Source organism: Carcharodon carcharias, chromosome 3 (assembly GCF_017639515.1).
Source record: "Carcharodon carcharias isolate sCarCar2 chromosome 3, sCarCar2.pri, whole genome shotgun sequence".
NCBI classification, from domain to species: domain Eukaryota; kingdom Metazoa; phylum Chordata; class Chondrichthyes; order Lamniformes; family Lamnidae; genus Carcharodon; species Carcharodon carcharias.
In genome coordinates, this window is record NC_054469.1 from 224,420,997 (window position 1) to 224,440,337 (window position 19,341).

Below are 19,341 nucleotides of genomic sequence, written 5' to 3' on the forward strand. Positions count from 1 at the left end.
TGAAAATTAACATGACCCCCCCAGAGGCCAGCAAAAACAAAGCAGCAATAAAGTAGCCTAGAAACATTCTGTGTGTTATTATTAAAGCTTGCATATTACAGATCAACATATAATCCTACATCATACAAATATGAAAATCTGTGTTTTTAAAGTACTTTGTAAAAATGTTAGTTTATGTATGTCTTTAGGCTTCAGCCAAGCTCTGCATATTCTCTGGTGACAGGAGATTCAGTGAAGCTGCCTTCTCTCCCCCATACACTCACTCATTCAGCAGCCACTCTTCCCAACTGCCTACCCCACACTCTCACTCGGCAGCCGCTCCTCACCTCACTTAGCAGTCCCTCTTCCCAAACCCTTTCCCCTCACTCATACCCTCCCTCCCTACTCTGTCCCGCACTCATGCCTATATGTACAGAGCTGAGTTGAGAACAAACACCCCATGCTCCAACCTCATTACTAGTAGAGACTTGCTCTTCTTCTTTCATTTTTGAATTCTTCTCAGCCTCTTGAAAGATGTTGAATGATTGGTGAAGATGCAGCTGAAAGTCTCCTGCATGGTGGCCAACAGGCCACTCACAGTCAACTTGCCAACTAGTTCGCACTTTTTCTCCTGGAGTGTAAATGATTGTGATCGTTTCGAATTTGGTGTTCTTGTGTTTTGTCCTGATGAGTGCAAGATGAAAAGCTTTGGCAATGTCTCTCTTTTCAGTAATATTCAAATTCTGTATGACCAAGCAATTACCTTTTTAATTATTTTCTGTATTTGTCCATGACATTTTAATGATCTGTGTACATGGACCAACAAAAGCTAATAAAAGCAGATATTACCAGCATTATGATAAAAGCAAAAAACTGCGAATGCTGGAGATCCAAAACAAAAACAAAAATACCTGGAAAAACTCAGCAGGTCTGACAGTATCTGCGGAGAGGAACACAGTTAATGTTTCAAGTCCATATGACTCTTCAACAGAATTAAGGAAAAATAGAAAAGAGGTGAAATATAAGCTGGTTTGCGGGGGGTGGGGGGGGGGGGGGGGGGGGGGTGCGGTTGGAGAACAGGTAGAACTGGATAGATGGCCAGTGATAGGTGGAGATAACCAAAAGATCTCATAGAAAAAAGGACAAAGAGGTGTTGAAGGTGCTGAAATTATTTCTAAATGTATTTCCATCTGTTGTTCCATCTCCACCCGCCAGCCCACCTTGATCCCCACCCCACCCCCACCAGGGCCGCCCCCACCCCGTTCATCCCACTCTGCACCCCCAACATTGCCAGCATTATTGTAGCTCCCTTCTTGACCTCAGTTGTACTCAAAACACGTACCTTTCCCTTTAGAGAGCCAGTGGATAGCAACCAGAAGCAGGAAGTGAAATTCAGCAGACAATTGCTTTGTAAATTATTTGCATTTATTCATTTAGTCATGTACCTGTTAAATTATTTTCAGATCATCTAAGCATTGGTAAGTGACTCAATAACTGTTGAGTGAACTGACTTTATAAATGTCAGTTTATTGTTGATATCTCATTAAATCACCTGACTGCTCTTTCCGAGTTCTGTAATGAGTAATGGAAATGGGAAGGCCCAGAGAAAAAGGGAACTGATGTTGAGGACAGAACAGGCAGCTTTGTAAATGAGCATTTGTTGGTTGTGTTTTTCATGGAAATTTTCACACAATTTTGCTATCCTCCAAAGTAAAAAGAAATGAAAGTAATGCAAACTCGAAAGATCTTGAGTTTGACCTCCGGTCTGTTCTGAGCTAACTGATCTCAGCTGGAGCACCAATACAGAGCTATAATTATCTCAAATGCACTTGAGTTATAGAAGAGAAGGATCAGTCAGGATTCTGATCTTCATTCCAATAAAATGACCAGTAATGGAAGTGTGTGTTTTAGTGTGTGCTTCTTCAGAAAATGATGGAATGGGCTTAGCTGTGATAACCCCTACATTTATAAAGCTCATTGGCATGGAAAGCTGATACTTTCAGCCACAAGGATGATGGGGGAGAGATAAATAAATGCTGGATGGCACCCAAATATGTAACTTGGTCAATCTCCAATAACTATTGATTTTACAGGATTGTAGGGAACATGGTTATATGCTACCTGTACACCAGCCTTTGCAGAAGTTAGTTTCTTAATTAAATATTAAGTTTTGTCCTTTGTTGAGATGAAACCGGTCTAGTTTCCTGCCCTAGCTTTTCTCCCATAACCTTGCAAATAGTTTTCTCTAGATCTTGCCTGGTTGCTTTTTGAAATTTCCTATGATGTCTGCTTAAACCATTTTTTCAGCTACTGCATTCTAGATTTTTTATTCTTTCATGGGATGTGGGTGTCACTGCCAAGGCCAGCATTTGTTGCCCTTGAACTGAGTGGCTTGTTAGGCCATTTCAGAGGGCAGCTACCAGTTAACCACATTATTGTGGGTCTGGAGTCACAGGTAGGCCAGCCACTTTCCTTCTCTAAAGGACATTAGTGAACCAAATGGGTATTTACGATAACCGACGATAGTTGTCAGGGTCGCCATCACTAGTACTAGCTTTATATTCCAGATTTTTTTTAAAAATTTTATTAATTGAACCTTTGCCCCCAGATCATGAGCCTGTGTCTCTGGATTACTAGTCCATTGACATTACCACTATGCCAACATCTTCCTCCCAAGATCTTGACCACCCTCGAGTTTTAAAAATAACTGTCCTCATTTCACCTCTTCTTTTGCCAGCTGCTTTAAACCTATGAGCTCTGGCTATTGATCCCCTTCCCAGAGGTAACAGAGCAAGTAATGAGAAATCATGAAAACAGCAAATAATTTAAAATAACTTTTATTAGGGGTCTCCTTACCATCTGTGTTACAAAGAGAATAATTCTAGCTTCTCCAACCTCCATATAACTGAAGTCTCTTTTCTGTTATCTTCCTGATATATCTCTCCCGCACCCTTTCCAAGGCCTTGCTATCCTTCCTAAAGTGTGATGCCCTAAATTATATAGAATTCTCTAGCTGAGGCCTAACCAGTGGTTGGAAGAGCATGTTTTCCTTTTTATTAAGCCAGATATCCCATAAGCTTTCTAACCGACTTATCAGCTTACCCTGCCACCTTCAAAGATTTGTAAATAAACCCAACCAGGTCCCTCTGTTCTTGCACCCCGTTCCCTCAAAAATAGAAGGATTTAGATTACATTGTCTTTCCGTGTTCCTCTCAAAGTGCATTAATTCAGACTTGCCTGTGTTAAATAGCATATCTCATTTCTCTGTACATTTCACCAGTTAATCTGTGTCCTCCTGAAGTCTGCCACTACCCTCCTCACTATTTACCATTTTGACAAGTTTTGTGCCATTCACAAACTTAGAAATTTTATACTTTATACTGTATCATTTATATAGAACATAAAAAAACCAATGGTCGTAATCTTGATTCTTGGGGGAATCCCACTGCAAACTTCTCCCCAGTCAGAAAAGCATATGTTTACCACTATTTTCTAACTCTTATCCCTTTGGCAATTACATACCTAATTTATCACAGTCTCATTAATCCAACGTGTTTCTATTTCTGAATAAATCTGTTTTGTGGTGCTTTAGCCTTTTGAATACCTTTTAAAAGTCCATGTGTACAGCGCCGCCAATCCCCTCTGCCACATTATAAAGAATTCCAGTTAGTTGAACACAATTTACCTAAAACAAATCTCTGCTGCTTATCTTTTATTATCCGATGCTTCTAGTGTGTGTTGTTCCAGTTTGTCAAATGGAGCAGGAAACGTCTCTTGCTGGTCAGTGTTATTTTCTAATCTGTTTCATGTCTTAATCTTTATTGCTCCTGCCTCCACTACGCATGGAAAATTCAGTGCTAGTTGCTGTGCCATATTCTATGCTTTTCTGTATCCACCCTAATCTGCACTCTATTCCTAATTTACCCTGCTATTCCTGGTTCTCATGCTCCCTGCCAGCCTACATCCATCCTGCATTTTGTTCTGCATTGTTCCCTGCTGCTCTCCCATGAAATGTTTTGTTCTATGTTCCCTCCTCTCCACTATAAATTATCTTTCCTCCAGGATGATTTTTTTCTCATTGTGCCCACCCCAGGCCACTCAGCTCCCTGAAAAGTGCTCTGAGACATATCAAAATTTGATGAGCATTGTAGAATTGCAAGTTGTTGATGTTGCTAATGTTGAATCTGAGCCTTTGGAACTACTTATGGGAGGTGATATTTTCCTGCTGTAAGGTGTAACAAGGAAGGAAATGAACACACTTGTTAAAATAAACTTACTGGCACCAATTTGATACCACAGCCCAAGTTAATAGCAGCTCTTGCTTCATTCACTGTGTAGTAACTATAAATATGTTTTAAGTTCGTACCATATGGTTAAGGGAGGGCATTGTTTATCAGTTCCTTTAATAGAGTAGCGTTTTTTCCCTTCCCTGACTTCCCAGGTTTACAAATTCACGTGTTTGTATAAACTTTTGTGCAAACCACTTTTGAAATATGAATAAATGGTTGTGGTTCTGTTTTCCGCTGAAGGGGTGGAGGAAAGAGAATAAGAAAGAAAACAGGAAGTAGTTGTATTGGCAGCTCATCACACCCATCAACAATCTGGTATAGTGCGTGGGTACAAAAATCCTTTTGGAGTCAGCGCTCTCATTTCTATAGTTTGAAACAGCCTTTGGCACTGGGAGAGAGATTTCATATGGAAGAGTCTAAAGGCAGTTGCACTTTGATTCAAAGAGTAAGACTGGAAGTTTCAATATCTCCTGTGACTGTTGCCTGTATATTAAAAGGCGAGTATAAAATTAAATAAATGTTTTACAATTTTTAACTGAAGCAAATTAGTACACCTGCCTAAATTGTTGCCCAGTTCAGAAAGCAGCATACAAACTGAAATAAAAGCAGAAAGTGCTGGAAGCTGTAAATACTCAGCAGATCAGGCAGCATTTATGGAAAGAGAAACATTTAATGTTTTGAGTCAGATATCTTCTTCAGAACAAACTGAAATGACTGAAAACTGTTAGGCTTTCTTCATTTCAGGGCTGTACACTCTTCTACTTAAAATTCACAGTACTGAAAACTGTTGGACTGTATGCGCAAACTATGAAATTTTGCACCGTTCATCTTATTGTGTAAAGCAATTAACATTGTTATTCCCTACTCCATACTGAGTAGCTGATGGCATGGTTTGCAATAGGGATATTGAGTATCCTTGTATTGGTGTGCTGCTGATTAGCTTTGACAAATTGCCCCAGTGCATCCTGTAGATTGTATACACTACAGCTACGATGCTCTGGTGGAGGATCGGGTGGATGTTTAAGCTAGTGAATAGGGTACTGAGCAAGTGGAATGCTTTGCCCTGGTTTCAGCCGTTTTTTCAGTGGTGCTGCTGTAGTCATCTACGCAAGCAGAGAATATTCCATCTCAACGTAACTTGTGCCTATTGGACGACGAAGAGGCTTTGGGAATTCGGGAGATGAGCCAGGTACCACAGACTACCCAGTCTCTGACCTGCTCTAGTCACCTTAGTATTTATGTGGCTTATCCAGTTGAGATTCTGACCAGTAGTGATGTCTAGGTTATTTGCTGGTGGTGAGAGATTCGGTGATAATGCTACCATTGAATATCAAGGGCAGTTTCAGTCTGTGTCCATAAATTGTGGCAGAAATAAATGCAGTCAAAAGTTGTAACCATTATATAGCACAGAATTGATATGAAAGTCTATTATGTGAGAGCAGACAGCTATAATTGATGCAGATGTGATGTGTCAGGCAGTACATAGTCTGAGTATAGTTTAAATTGTAATGGCTGGTATGCTGGTTGAAACAAGCCTGTTAATAGCTATTTTTCTTAAGGTTCTGGGAGACCGGCATCCATCAGACACTCTTGACACTTGCACTGCTATATCTGGTTCCCTTACACAATCACAGAAATTACAATACAGCAGGAGATTGTTTGGTCGATCGCATCTGCTCCGTTTTTGATGGTCTTCAGATCTGTCACTGGAGTAAGGGAATTAATAAAACTGGAAATCTGAAACAAAACTGAAAAGTTCTAGAAATATGTAGGTCTGTCAGTGTCTGTAAAGAGAAAATTCAAAGTAATGTTTTGGTGCAAATCATTCATCAGTTCTCAAAAAGGCTCTCTATCTAAAACATTAACCTGTCTTTTCTCTTTGTCGCTGATAGATCTGTGTATCTCCAGCATTTAAATTAAAATGTTGAGTTGAATACAGGACCCAGGTTTAGCACATGGAGCCGGCTCAGAGACGCCAGTCTCTTGGCATTGGAGTTAAAATGATGCCAGGTGCTAATTATACAATCGAAAATTGGGGGTACGAAGATAATGTTCCCCTACTTCCTACCTCTTCAGAATTCATTTGCTGCAGTTTCCAGTAGCTCATCAGAGTTCACTTTATTAGCAAGCTGTTCAATCATGAGGTTTCACAGTTGAACTTAACCTTGTCGCAGTTGAACCTAATCTTCACCTATGTATGTTGAGATAGAGCTGAATGACGTTGACACCTTTTGCCACATTAAATAGTTACTGATTTCCTCTCCCCACCCCATTGATTAATTGCTTTCTTTATCTTCTAGGGAAACCTTATAGTATTGACCACTTGGAGCGAATCCAGCTGTGTGGGTTGTTCAATGTTCGGAAAGGGAAGATGCAGCTTCATAAATGGACCAAGCGTCAAGTTATCCTGTGTGGTACTTGTTTGATAGTTTCATCTGTGAAAGACAGCCAGTCTGGAAAAATGCATGTTCTACCTTTAATTGGCGGAAAGGTATAGTGGCGTTGCTCATTGTGTGTGAGATATACACATGCATGAAAGTTATTTCATAACAGACTTTGAAATGTACAGTTTATTTATCAATATATTTTGCTGTTGCAAGTCTATTTTAAACCAATGTCATCATGAAACATTTCAGACTTTGCCAAATATATTTGGACAGTGACTATTTTTTTGAAATACGATTGCTACCTTTTGTGCAGAGTGAAGATAATTTTATATGAATATTTAATCTGTTATTTTACTACCAATGAGTTAGTTGCCTCACAGTAGAAAACACAAATTACACACTAGAAATAGAGGATAACCAAGGGGCCAAAAGAGTGAGGAACTTAAGGTAATTAAAATCAGCACAGAAAAGGTATTAAGAAACATACAGGACTAAAATCCGACAAATACCCAGGATTTGATGGTTTATGTCCTAGGGTCCTAAAAGAGGTATCTGCAGAGAAAGTGGATGTAATGGATATGATTTTGCAAAATTCCCTAGATTCCACAACGGTCCCAGCTGATTGGATGTCATTAAATGTAACTCTGCTGTTCAAGAAAAGAGGGTGAGATAAAGTGGAGTAAGCCTGACACCAGTCATCAAGAAAATGCTGGAATCTCTTATTAAGGAAGTCTTACAATAATTTTCTAAGTGCTTTGTTATGATCAAACAAAGTCAACATGATTTTACGAAAGGGAAATTGTGTTTGACAAATTTTACAGTTTTTTTAGGATGTAACTAGTAGGATAGATAAAGGGAAGCCAGTAAATTTAGTATACTTGGACTTCTAAAAGGTACTTGATTGGATGCCTTAGAAAAGGCAAGTATGCATGTCAGGAGCTCATGGAGTTGGAGGTAATACATTAGCATGGGAAGAGGATTGGTTAATGGACAGGAGCCAGAACATAGGGATAAACAGGACTTTTTTAAGTTGACAGGCTGGTGTGACAAGTAGAGTGCTACAAGGATCAGTGCTAGGGCCACATTTATTTACAGAGAGACCAGGAGGTAATATATTTCAGTTCGCTAATTATACAAAGCTAGATGGGAATGTAAGCTGTGAGGAGGACAGAAAAAAGAGGCTGCAAAGGGATATAGACAGGTTAAGTGAGTGGGCAAGAAGATGGCAAATGGAGTGGAATGTAGGGACTGATGAGGTAGTAAGAATAGAAAAGCAGAATATTTTGCAAAAGGCATGAAACTTGCAAATGTTGATGTTTAGAGGGACTTGGGTGTACTTTTAAAGAGAGCGTAGAAAGTTAGCATGCAGGCACAGCAAGCAATTAGGAAGGCAAATGTCATGTTGGCCTTTTGCAAGGGAATTGGAATACAAGAATAAGGGAGTCTTGCTATAATTGTACAGGGCTTTGGTGAGACCATGCCTGGAGCAGTGTGTGCAGTTTCAGTTTTCATATTTAAGGAAGGATACACTTGCTTGGAGGTCACGCAGCCAAGATTCACTGGATTGGCTCTTAGGGTGAGAGGGTTGCCCTTTTGATGAGAGGCTGCATATATGGGGCCTATATTCTCTGGACTTTAGAAGAATTAGAGATGATCTCATGGAAACATACAAGATTCTCAAGGGACTTGATAGGGTAGACGCTGAGAGGTGGTTTACCCTGGTTGGGGAATCTAGAATGCAGGAGCACAAACTCAGGCTAAAGGGGTGATCATTCAGGACCGAGATTAAGAGAAATTTCTTCACTTAGAGTTGTGAATCTTTGGAATTCTCTACTCCAGAGGGTTGTAGTTTCTCCATTGTTGAATATATTTAAGACAGCAGTGGACACACTTTTGGCCTCTCGGAATAAAAGGTTTGTGGGGAATAGGCGGGAAAGTGGAATTAAGGCTGATGATCAGCCATGATGGTATTGAATGGTGGAGTAGGCTCAATGGGCTGAATGGTCTACTGCTCCTATTTCTTATGTTCTTAAATCTCAACAGTTGTGCCTCTGAGTCAGAGTTTGTTGATTCAAGCCCCATTCCAGGATTGAGCAGATGATCTTAACTGACTCTAGTCCTGAGCAAGTGGTAAAATATTGCATATGGTTCCTCCATTTTAAATGTTAAATCAAGGTCCAGATTCCCTGTACTGATGCTTCTGATTGGCATTAAAGACCCCAAAATATTTTTCAGATAAGAGCAGGGTTGTCTCTTGGCCTCCTGGTTATTCCACCAACATTCCTCCAAAACACATGCGAATTAGTCTTCTCTCATTGCTGCCTCTGGGATGTTCAAGCACAGAATGCTTGCGTTGGTGTATTAAACAATCACTGTAATTCAAAATGAATTATTATTTTGAAATACTCTAAAATCTTGTGACATAAGCATTGTATAAATGCAAATTTTTTTTTTTGCATAGGTGGAAGAAGTGAAGAAGCACCAGTACTGTCTGGCCTTCACCTCATCAGGACCTCAGAGTCAGACTTACTACATCAGCTTTGACACCTTCCCAGAGTATTTACGCTGGCTTCGGCAAGCTTCAAAGGTGAGGCTACAGGGACTGTGCTTCTAACCATAAGTGTTGTGTTTGTAATTATTGCTTCTGGCAAGACAGCAAGCCACTTTTTGCATGCTGTGATTCAAGATTGGATAGTTATTTGTGCATAGCAGAGAACCAGGAGAGCTGTTTCTCAAAGCTTGTTTATTTGCTTCTGGCAAATTCCACTGATGTGTTTACTCAGTTTTTTTGTAAAAGATTAGCAAAGTTCACTCACCAGTCTATATTTGCTGGTGTACTGTGTGGTGATAGAGCAGCCTTTAATTTATTTAAAAAAAAATATTTTTGGAAGTTTTTACTTCACAGCTGACAAGCCAGTTTTCTAGTTGCTCCTCCGGCATGTACAGTGTAAGGTACACAGTTGATCAGCCAATGAGGATATAAGGGTTGGGGGTGGTGCCCAGAGGAAAAACCTTGCTCCCTGTGTTAAACATGTATCATGCCTGTCAGCCTTCCCTCCTTTCTGTTATTCTGCAATATGTCTCCCTGGGCCATGGACCATTCAGACAGACCAGCTGTTTTCAAGCCTGCACAATACTGCTGAAAAATCAGATGTTGTGAGAAGACCCAGAACAGCTTGTTCTTGGAATATTTCCTATCCCTCCTCCATAAGGAAGCACTCAACCTCTGTTTGGGAGCTTTCCTTATACTAAAGTCTAAGTCCAGGATTTCCTATTGTAGATAATTCAAATTATACATGTATCTCTAGGTTCTCTGTTGGAAGGGAGGGACGTAAAGTGAGTCAAAGCTGACCTACCTCACATTCCCAAGGTATTAACTCTCTCTAAAAAATAAAGCCGTGAATAATAGTGGCAGGTCAGAGAAATAACACGGATCAGATGTAGAAGTAGGAGAATTTAGGAAGGAAAGGAAGTGAGACTTTCCTGACAGAGCAAAAGGAGGGGGAGAAATAAAAAGAATAGTGGTGAAAAAAAGAAGGAAAGTCATGAGAGAGCGATGGCGACTAATAGCAATAAGAAAAGGGGCTAAAATGTAAGAAACATAATTGAGGCATCAATAGTTTCAGTAGACAAATCTGACAGTTATAACTGAATTAAACTTGACCTCATATGGATCATGACAGCATGTTAAACATTCTGGGTTACAGCATTTTTAGAAGAAATCAGGAATGAAAAAGGGAATATGTATTTATGTACATGTTTCAATATCACAGAGGAAAGATGCTTATGGAACCTTGCAGCACAGAAGGAGGCCACTCATTCCAGAGTGCCTGCACCTGTCCTTAGTAAGAGTTATGCTACTACTAGCCCCACATCCTGCTCTTCATAGCCCTGCAAACTTACCTTTTTCAAATATGTATCCAATTTCTTTTTGCAAGGCACTATTGAAGTTGCTTGCACCATCCTCTCAGGCAGTGTTTTCATATCATCTTGAGTTTATATAAAAAAAATGTTTTCCCCACCTCTCCTCTGTCTCTTGGTAACTTTCTTAAATCTGTAGTCTATTGCAAGTAATAACATACAAATAGGGTTTCAATGACATGAATTTAGGGGGAGGGATGTGTGGAAAGGGTGCGGTACAATATTGAGTGTCCTTTACAGACAGACAAATTGTTGAAATGTCTACAGACATTTCAGAAAGGTATGTATGAATAATAAGACAGTATTGGGGGATTTTAACTATCCAGACATAGATTAGGAGAACTGATCTGAAGAAGTTTAAGCAGGAAGGGATTTGTAAAATGCATTCAAAATTATTTGTTGAGTCAGAATGTAAACCACCCTATTATTTTTGTAGCAGGTCAGCAACATTAAGGCAGGAAAAAATGTCTCCTTTTAACCAATGTTACATAGTGGGATAAACTCCAGTTGTGGAATTTCTTTCTAAATTTAAATAAAATGCTACTGTGAAGAATTATTGCCTTGTGCTCCAAAATGTCCTTGCAGAGACAGATAGAAATTGGCTGTCATGGCATATAACTTGTGTCTACCTCATTCCTACTTTGTGTCTAACTCAACAACATTGTCCACCCCGACCACTACCTCATCTCCCCTGCTTTATTAATTGCTCTCTCAACATGCCCTGCCATCTCCATTGACTCATGTGCATATACACTGAGATCCCCCTGTTCCTGCACCTCTTTTAGAGTCCTTCCATTTTTTTTGTACTGTCTCTCCATATTCTTCCTGCCAAAATAAATTGCTTCACACTTTTCTGCATTGAACTTCATCTGCTACCTGTCTGCCCAATCCACCAACATGCCTGTGACCTTTTGAAGCTCAAGACTATTCTCATCACAGTTGACAACATTTCCAATCTTCATATCATCTGCCAATTTTGAAATCATGCCCTGAACACCACAGTCTAGGTCATTAATATATATCAGGAAGAGCAAGGGTCCCAACACTGACCCCTGTCAACAAGCCTTCCTCCAATCTAAAAAAAATCCATTAACCACTACTCTTTGTTTCCTGTCATTCAGCCAATTTCTTGTCCAAGTGCCTATTCACCCTTCTATTCCATGAGTTAGAATTTTGCTCTCAAGTCTGCTGTGTGGCACTGTATCAGATGCTTTTTGAAAATCCATGTACACCACATCAACAACGTTGCCCTTATCAACCTTCTCTGTTACCTCCTCAAAAATAACTCCAGCAAGTTAGTTAAACATGATTTTCTCTTAATGAATCCATGCTGGCTTTCCTTAATTATCCTGAACTTGTCTAACAGACTATTGATTTTGTCCTGAAATATAGCTTCCAGAAGTTTTCCTACTACTGAAGTCATATTGACTGATGTGTAGTTGCCGGCTTTATTCTTGCACCCTTTTTGAACAAGGATGTAATGTGCATTTCTCCAGTGCTCCGGCACCACCCCTGTGCCTAAAGAAGACTGGAAGGTTATCACTAGTGCCTCTGGAATTTCCACACTCACTTCCCTTTACCCTTGGATGCATCTCATTCAGTCCTGGTACTGTATCAATTTTAAATAAAGGTAGCTTCTCTAGAGCCTCCTTCGTTTCAGTTGTAAATTTTACTAGTGTACCAGTTACTACCTCCTCTCACCTCAATCTGGGTATCATCATCTTCCTTTGTAAAGACAGATGCAAAATACTTGATTAATACCTTCGCTTTATCTCCTGCCTCCATGTGCAAGTCCCCTTTTTTAATCCCTAATTGGCACTATTTTTACCACCCTTTTGTTATATATATGCTTATAGAAGATCTTGGGATTCCCTTTTATATTAGCTGCCAGTCTCTTTTCATGCTGTCTCCTTGCTTTTCTTATTGGTTTTGTCACTTCCCCTCTGGTCCTTCTATATTCAACCTGATTCTCCATTGTGTTTTCTACCTGACATTTGTCATTCGCGCACTTACCCCACACCCCCCCCACAACCAGTTTTGTGTGTCCTACAATATGAAGACTTTTCATAACCTAAATTTAACATCATCTATCAATAACCTTTTGAATTATTTTGTCTTCATTACTATTCTTTTCAGCTTTGAAGGTTTCCTAAACTATGGGCTTTAGCTTATAAACTAAATTTCTAAATTAAAAATGCTCATTTAGATTGGGATTGGTGCTGGCTGTTTCCCTGTCCTCCCATTCTCCTGTACAAGGGAATGAATGTTTGGCTTCTATTTGCTTAATGAAGAAAACCATTCGAATGATGATTGGAGTTTGGGAATCCAGCACACTGCCACTGAAGAAACAAGGCCATTTGCTTGGTTGCCACTGCATTTTGTTCAGTAGCAGATTTTTTTAACAGCCGTTTTTAATGAGAACAGTTGATGAATTTTGACAATGTTCATGTACACAAAGTATGCTGATGAAACAACAATAAAATGTACAATTGCTGTGCTACATATATCGAGAGAGAGTGAGACACATGCATACAGTCTTCCTCTCCAAGCTGTAGAAAACATGAAAGTATGTCTATCTGGTATTTCCAGAGTCATCATCTTTTCAACACTGCTGTACAAGGACTTCTTCTCTTTCACTGTCCGCTATCACTCTGTCAGTTAAGCCACAAAGACACGCTCTGTGATTCAGCAATGACAGAGGGGTTGGAATAATGTTACAAATAGGTATCCATCATAGTTTTAAACTGCTCAAACTATGGGCTGAGTTTTTGTTCTTTCAAACCTTCCAAACCCATGACTCTTACCACCTAGAAGGAGAGTGACAGCAGGTGGATGGGAACACCACCGCCTGCAAGTTCTTCTTCAAGCCAAACACCATCCTGACTTGGAACTATATTGTCATTCCTTCACTGTCGTTAGGTCAAAGTCCTAGAATTCCTGGGTGTACCTACACTAGATGGACTGCAGTGGTTCAAGAAGGTGACTCACTACCACTTTCTTGAGGGGAAATTAGGGATGAACAACAAATGCTAGCCTTGCTCGTGATGCTCACGTCCCATGAAAGAATAAAAGAGGAGCTGAGACGGGGCAAAGCCAAGTAATGGGAATTGGTGATCTTAATGATGGCACAAATATGTTGGAAGCTCATCACAGATCAAGTGTGACACCAAGCTTGCAAACCGACAAGCTTAATCTTAGATTGCTGCTGAGAGGGATAGAGTCATTTGCTAGGGAGCTGAGCTTGGAGTGGGAACCAAAAACAATGGCTTCTGATTTGCCAATATTTAATTGGAGGAAGTTTCTGTTACCTGGTATTGAATGTTGGATAAGCAGTCAAATAATTTAGCAACAATTGGGGAGTCGAGAGAGTTGGTGGCGAGAGAGCTGGGTCTCATAAGCTTACATGTGAAAACTAACTTTGTACTTTTGAACGATGCCACCAAGGGGCAGCAAATAGATGAGAAATGGGAGGAGGCCAAGAATAGATCCTTGAGGGATACTAGAGGTAACTATGCGGGAGCAGGAAGAGAAACCATTGCAAGAGATTTTCTGGCTACGATTGGTTAAAAATGGAACTAGGCGAGAGCAATTCCAAGCAGCTGGATGATAATGGAGAGATGTTGGAGGAGGATAATGTGGTCAACCTTTTCAAAGGCTGCAGACAGATCAAGAAGGACAAGGAGGTAAAAATTTATCTTTGACAAAGTCACATAGGATGTCATTTGTGACTTTGATAAGAACTGTTTCGGTACGGTGGTGGGGCAGAAACCTGATTTGGGGGATTCAAGCATGGAATTCTGCGAGCGATGAGAATGGGTTTGAGAGGCAACAATATGTTCCAAGAGCTTTGGAGAAGAAAGGAAAGTTGGAGATGGGATGGTAGTTTGAATGGGTGGTGGAGTCAAGGGTTAGTTTTTTTTTGAGGAGAGCCATTGATGACGACAGACGTAAGGGAGAGAGGGACAGCATCTGAAGAGAGAGAACAGTTTAAATTATCAGCTAACATGGCCATGAGGGGAAATTGTTTGATAAATTTAGTGGGAATAGGATCGATGGGATAGAGGGTGTGTCTCACATTCAAGGTAGGCTCAGGACATGAAAGGGAGATGGGAGAAAAACTACAGAAAGATGTGTGATCAGTTCTAGGTAGGTGGGAGCATTAAAGGAAGTTTGGTCAGGTATGTAAGTTGATGGGAGGGATGTGGTCGAGCAGCATCAAGCAGGCTTCTTGTTAGAGGTGAGGGTGGAGGGTACTGAGTAGGGGTTTAAGAAGGTGGTTTTCAGTAGAGAAAAGAGGCTGGGGTTATCTTTGCATTCGAGGATGATCCTGGAATAGTAAGCAGTTTTAGCAGATGAGTACAGAACCCAATAGTGTTTTAAGTAGTCCAACCAGATCTGGCAATGGATGGCTAAACTAGTTGACCACCATGTCCTTTCAAGTCTGTGTCCCTTGGACTTAAGGGAGTGGTCATGAGGGCCTTAACAGGGGAATGGCCAGCATGAGGGAGAGTAATAGTTTTGTTGGGGACTAGGACATTAAAGTTTGTGGTTGAGTAAATCAATAACTGCATCAATGCTGTGGAGAATGCAGAGCCAAAAGGTGGATAGTTGAGATTTTGAAAGTGCGGTTCTAAGTGAATTGAGGATAGCATTTTCCAGGGATAGATACAAAAAGGGGCTGTAAGTGGTGAGTGGTACAAGGAAATGATAAAAGGTGGCCTTATCTGTAAGCACTCTGAAATATGGAGAGGAAAAGAATCAGCCAGGGATCCTGCTGCTGATTATTATCCAGTGATTTGTGCTAACTTGAATTTATGTCAGTGAGAATAAAATTAGACTGTTCTCTGATGTCTTGTGGTCAGACTGTCTGTAAACACTCTGATGGAAGCTGATACAAAGGTGACTACATGGGTGAAATGCCAGAAGAAAGGCAGAACTCATGGGATTATACAAGCCTACATCTTCAGAAAATATGGGAAAAATATTATGGTGTGTTTCTGTACCACAAATCAATTTGAATCTTTTTCCTTGAAAAACTGAAAAAGACTTGCATTGTTTGTGAATGGTTTTGGTCTAGTCATATTGTTTATTTTGACTTAACCCAAAAAACTCAGGCCTGCAAAGATTTAATTGTGGTGAAGTTCTTAAGCAGAAATCCATTTGTCTGCTTATTTTTTAAGGGTATTACTCAAGGTCTGGTTTGAGAGAATTCAACTGGTTATTTAGCTTGTTCTGTACCAAAGCTCAAAATTGACAAATTGTGTTCGGGGGAATCATGCGAAGAGAGGGAAGCAGATGGAAAGATTTTGCATACTTTTAAATCCAAATTGTTCCAATGCTAGTAAGCACGTATTTGCATCAACTGCAGGGAATGCTAATGAAACATTTAATTGCATCTCAGTTTAAGCAGCCAGGCAATAGAATAAATATATGGCTCTTTGTCCTCTCATTCCAATGTTGCTTTGTACTACTTTCTAGTCATTTCCTCATTCCAAAACAGAGGTCTAGTTGGTGCATTTCCGTTCAGCATAGGTTGTGCCTTGTTTTTACAATAAAATACCACAAAAGGAATCTTGAAAGCAAATGGGGACCTAAATAGTTTCTTCAAGTTATGCATTTATTACTGCATTTGAACTATGATTCTGAATTCAACCTTATTTTTATTCATTCTAATAAAAATCCACAAATTCATAACATTCTATTGATGGAGATTTCTCAATTTTAATTATTACGAAATTAAAATTCAGAATCTATCCACTGTTCTTCCATGAAGCATGATTTGCAATTGGGACAAAGGGAAATTTGAGTATGCAAATCATCAGAAAATTATTTCAAAAATTGTACAGCAGTTTATAGCCATGAACTGGCTGTTTTACTATTTGAATGAGTTGCAAAAATTAAAACTGATCCCACAGGTATTTGTAAATATACTGAAGAAGATGAAGTTCAATGTGGGGAAATGTGAAGAGATTCATTTTGGTGGGAAGAACAGGGAGAGACAACATAACATAAAGAATAAAACTTTGAAGGGGGTCCTGGAGCAGAGGGACCTGGGTCTATATGTGCATAAGTCATTGAAGGTGGCAGGACAGGTTAGAGAACAGTTAATAAAGCATACAGCATCCCGGTCTATGCCCTTTTAGAGTACAATGTCAAGGAGGTTATGCTGAACTTGTATTAGACACTAGTTCAGGCTTAACTGGAGTATTGTGTCCAGTTCTGGGCACTGCACTTTAGGAAAGATGTGAAGGCATCGTAGGGAGTGCAGAAAAGATTCGCTAGAATGGTTCCAGGGATAAGGAACTTCATTTATGAAGATAGGTTGAAAAATGTTTTCCTTTGAGAGGAGAAGGCAGAGAGGGGACTTGACAGAGGCATTCTAAATTATGAGGAGTCTAGACAGAGTAGGTAGCGAGAAATTGCTTCCACTTGTGTGAAGATTGAGAAGGAGAGGACACAGATATAAAGTAAGTGGCAACAACAGCAAAAGCAGCATGAGGAAGAACGTTTTCACGCAGTGAGTGGTTGGGGTCTGGAATGCACTGCTTGAGAATGTGGTGGAGGCAGGTTTAATCATAGCAAAAGAGAATTAGACTGTTTTTTGAAAAGGAAGAACGTGCAAGGTTATGGGGAGAAGGTGGGAGAATGGCAGTAGGTGAATTGCTGATTCGGAGAGCTGGTGCAGACATGATGGGCCAAATGGCCACCACCTGCTCTATAACAATTCTGTGATTCTGTGATATTTTTTCCATTTAGGGGTTTATGTTCCCGAATTAACTGTTCATAAAGTATTCGCTCATTCTAAAAATAAATCCATACTACTGGATGAATTTATAATCTCTTGAACTTTAGCTTTTCTTGGACATTTTTATATTTACGTATTATCAATCTCACACGTGCAATATACCTTTTCAGTATGATGGTAGTGGGTGTTTCTTGGGAGGGGCAAAAGAGAGAGAAATCTCCAAATCTCAGATCAAGACTTGAAAAGAAGCATTGACTGGAATGCATAACATTCCTGCCTGAATGCAGGTTTGGCTTTTGTTTTGTTCCCCATTTCTCCTGTTCTCTTGCTTCAGTGGTGACTGGTGCAACTAAATGCCCTAGACACCAGCAGACCTGTGGTAACTTATCTAAAGAACAGTCCTGCATTTTTGAACCTCCACAGGCTATTCCGTTGTTGGTCCATTTATCCAGTGAACCGTTAGGGAGCATTTTACAGCTGAGCTCAGTTGTGTTCTCGTTCAACAACTACACGTGCTTTCAGCCAGATCTCTAAATGATTTGTGGCACAACCCTGGCTGATTTTCCAATCTTGCCCACTAGCCTCAGACTTCAGCCAGTTTTTATATCCCAGCTACTGTGCTGAGATCTGTCAAATCATAATTGTCCAGGTATAGAATGTAAAACGTTTCGGCTGTTTTTTTTCTGTTTTTTGGCCATCATGTGCTGCAGTTGTCCACAGAGCCATTAGGATGAGGTTGATCAATTTTTCCCTTTGCAAATATTCTCCTCTCTTCGAAGCATTGACTCCTTACAGCAGTAGAGGTCCTACCCTCTGGTACCTTGCCAATGTGGCTATTATTTAACTTTGAGCTTTGATAATTACATTAAATATTTCATAGTGGAGGTCATCGCAGTTGACCACAGGCCCATCTTAACCTAGCATCCATATGCATAATAAAAACAGAAAGCCCTGGAAAAATTCAGCAGGTCTGGTAGCATCTGTGGAGAGAGAAACAGAATTAACGTTTCAAATCCAATATGAGTTGTCTTCAGAATTCCAAAGAGAAGAGTCATATTGAACTAGAAATGGTAACTGTTTCTTTCTCTGCAGATGTTGCCAGACCTGATGGGTTTTTCCAGCACTTAGTTTTCATTTCAGATGTCTAGCACCTACAGTATTTTGTTTTTATTATCCATATGCATACCGTCAGCATTAAATTATTTTATCCTCATTATAAGTAGATTGGGATCTGTACCATTACACTGCTAACTCAAATTAAGCCATGGAGTGAAGCTAAGAGCTCTTTTGGCGCTGTTTGACTAAGATGTTCTGTGAATAAATTTATGGCTCCAAGGGAGAGAAGGTTGGAGCTTTACTAATAAAACAAAATTCTACCTCCACAACCAGTTACCCTGACATCAAACAGTAAAATCACAAAAAAAGAATCCTTACCAGAATCATTTTCCAAAACTGATTGGAAGTTTCTAGGTTTGATCTGTAGTTTGTGCATCAGAAATAAAATACATTTCTATAAAAGCTGAAAATTTGCTCAGAAGTAAATGTACTTTGGTCATACAGTTGCTAGGAAACCCCAGCAAACTGAAAACCCTCTAAACTTTGAATGCTGCCTTGCTCGACGCACACCCTGATTTTGGAGCTTACCTGCTAGCAATTGAAAGTCAACTTTATAGTCTCCCTTGCTTCTGCTGCTGTCATTTTATTTCCACCCATGAAAAATGCAAATGGAAGAGAAAATTTTGCCACCTAAAGATGAGGTTGGAGACAATTGTAAAAGGCTGAAGAGCGATGGATAACAATAAGATGTCAGCTTATTGTCAGAGGGACCAAAATAGTCACTGTGTGGAACTGTGCCAAAATAGAAAAAAATGTGCAGTGAAATTACGTCAAAGGAATCAGGATGCAAGCACCCATCTAGAGCACAGTGCTTTTTTTGTGGCTTATGAGAATGGTGAAGAGTCAAGACCATTGTGGACTTTGTACTACAGTAGAAAGCACAAGGCCAGAAGGGCAAGCACAG

General features: G+C 39.9%; 1 protein-coding gene across 1 annotated transcript in view; it reads left to right on the plus strand.

The window, feature by feature from the left end:
• LOC121276091 (PH domain leucine-rich repeat-containing protein phosphatase 1-like) overlaps window positions 1-19,341 on the plus strand; it is a gene marked incomplete at its 5' end in the record, with an annotated part of 168,717 nt that overhangs the window by 112,007 nt on the left and 37,369 nt on the right. The window contains 2 exons of the mRNA XM_041184027.1: window positions 6,569-6,759; window positions 9,117-9,242. Coding sequence (XP_041039961.1) covers window positions 6,569-6,759; window positions 9,117-9,242 — 317 coding nt within the window. The remainder of the gene's footprint in view (window positions 1-6,568; window positions 6,760-9,116; window positions 9,243-19,341) is intronic.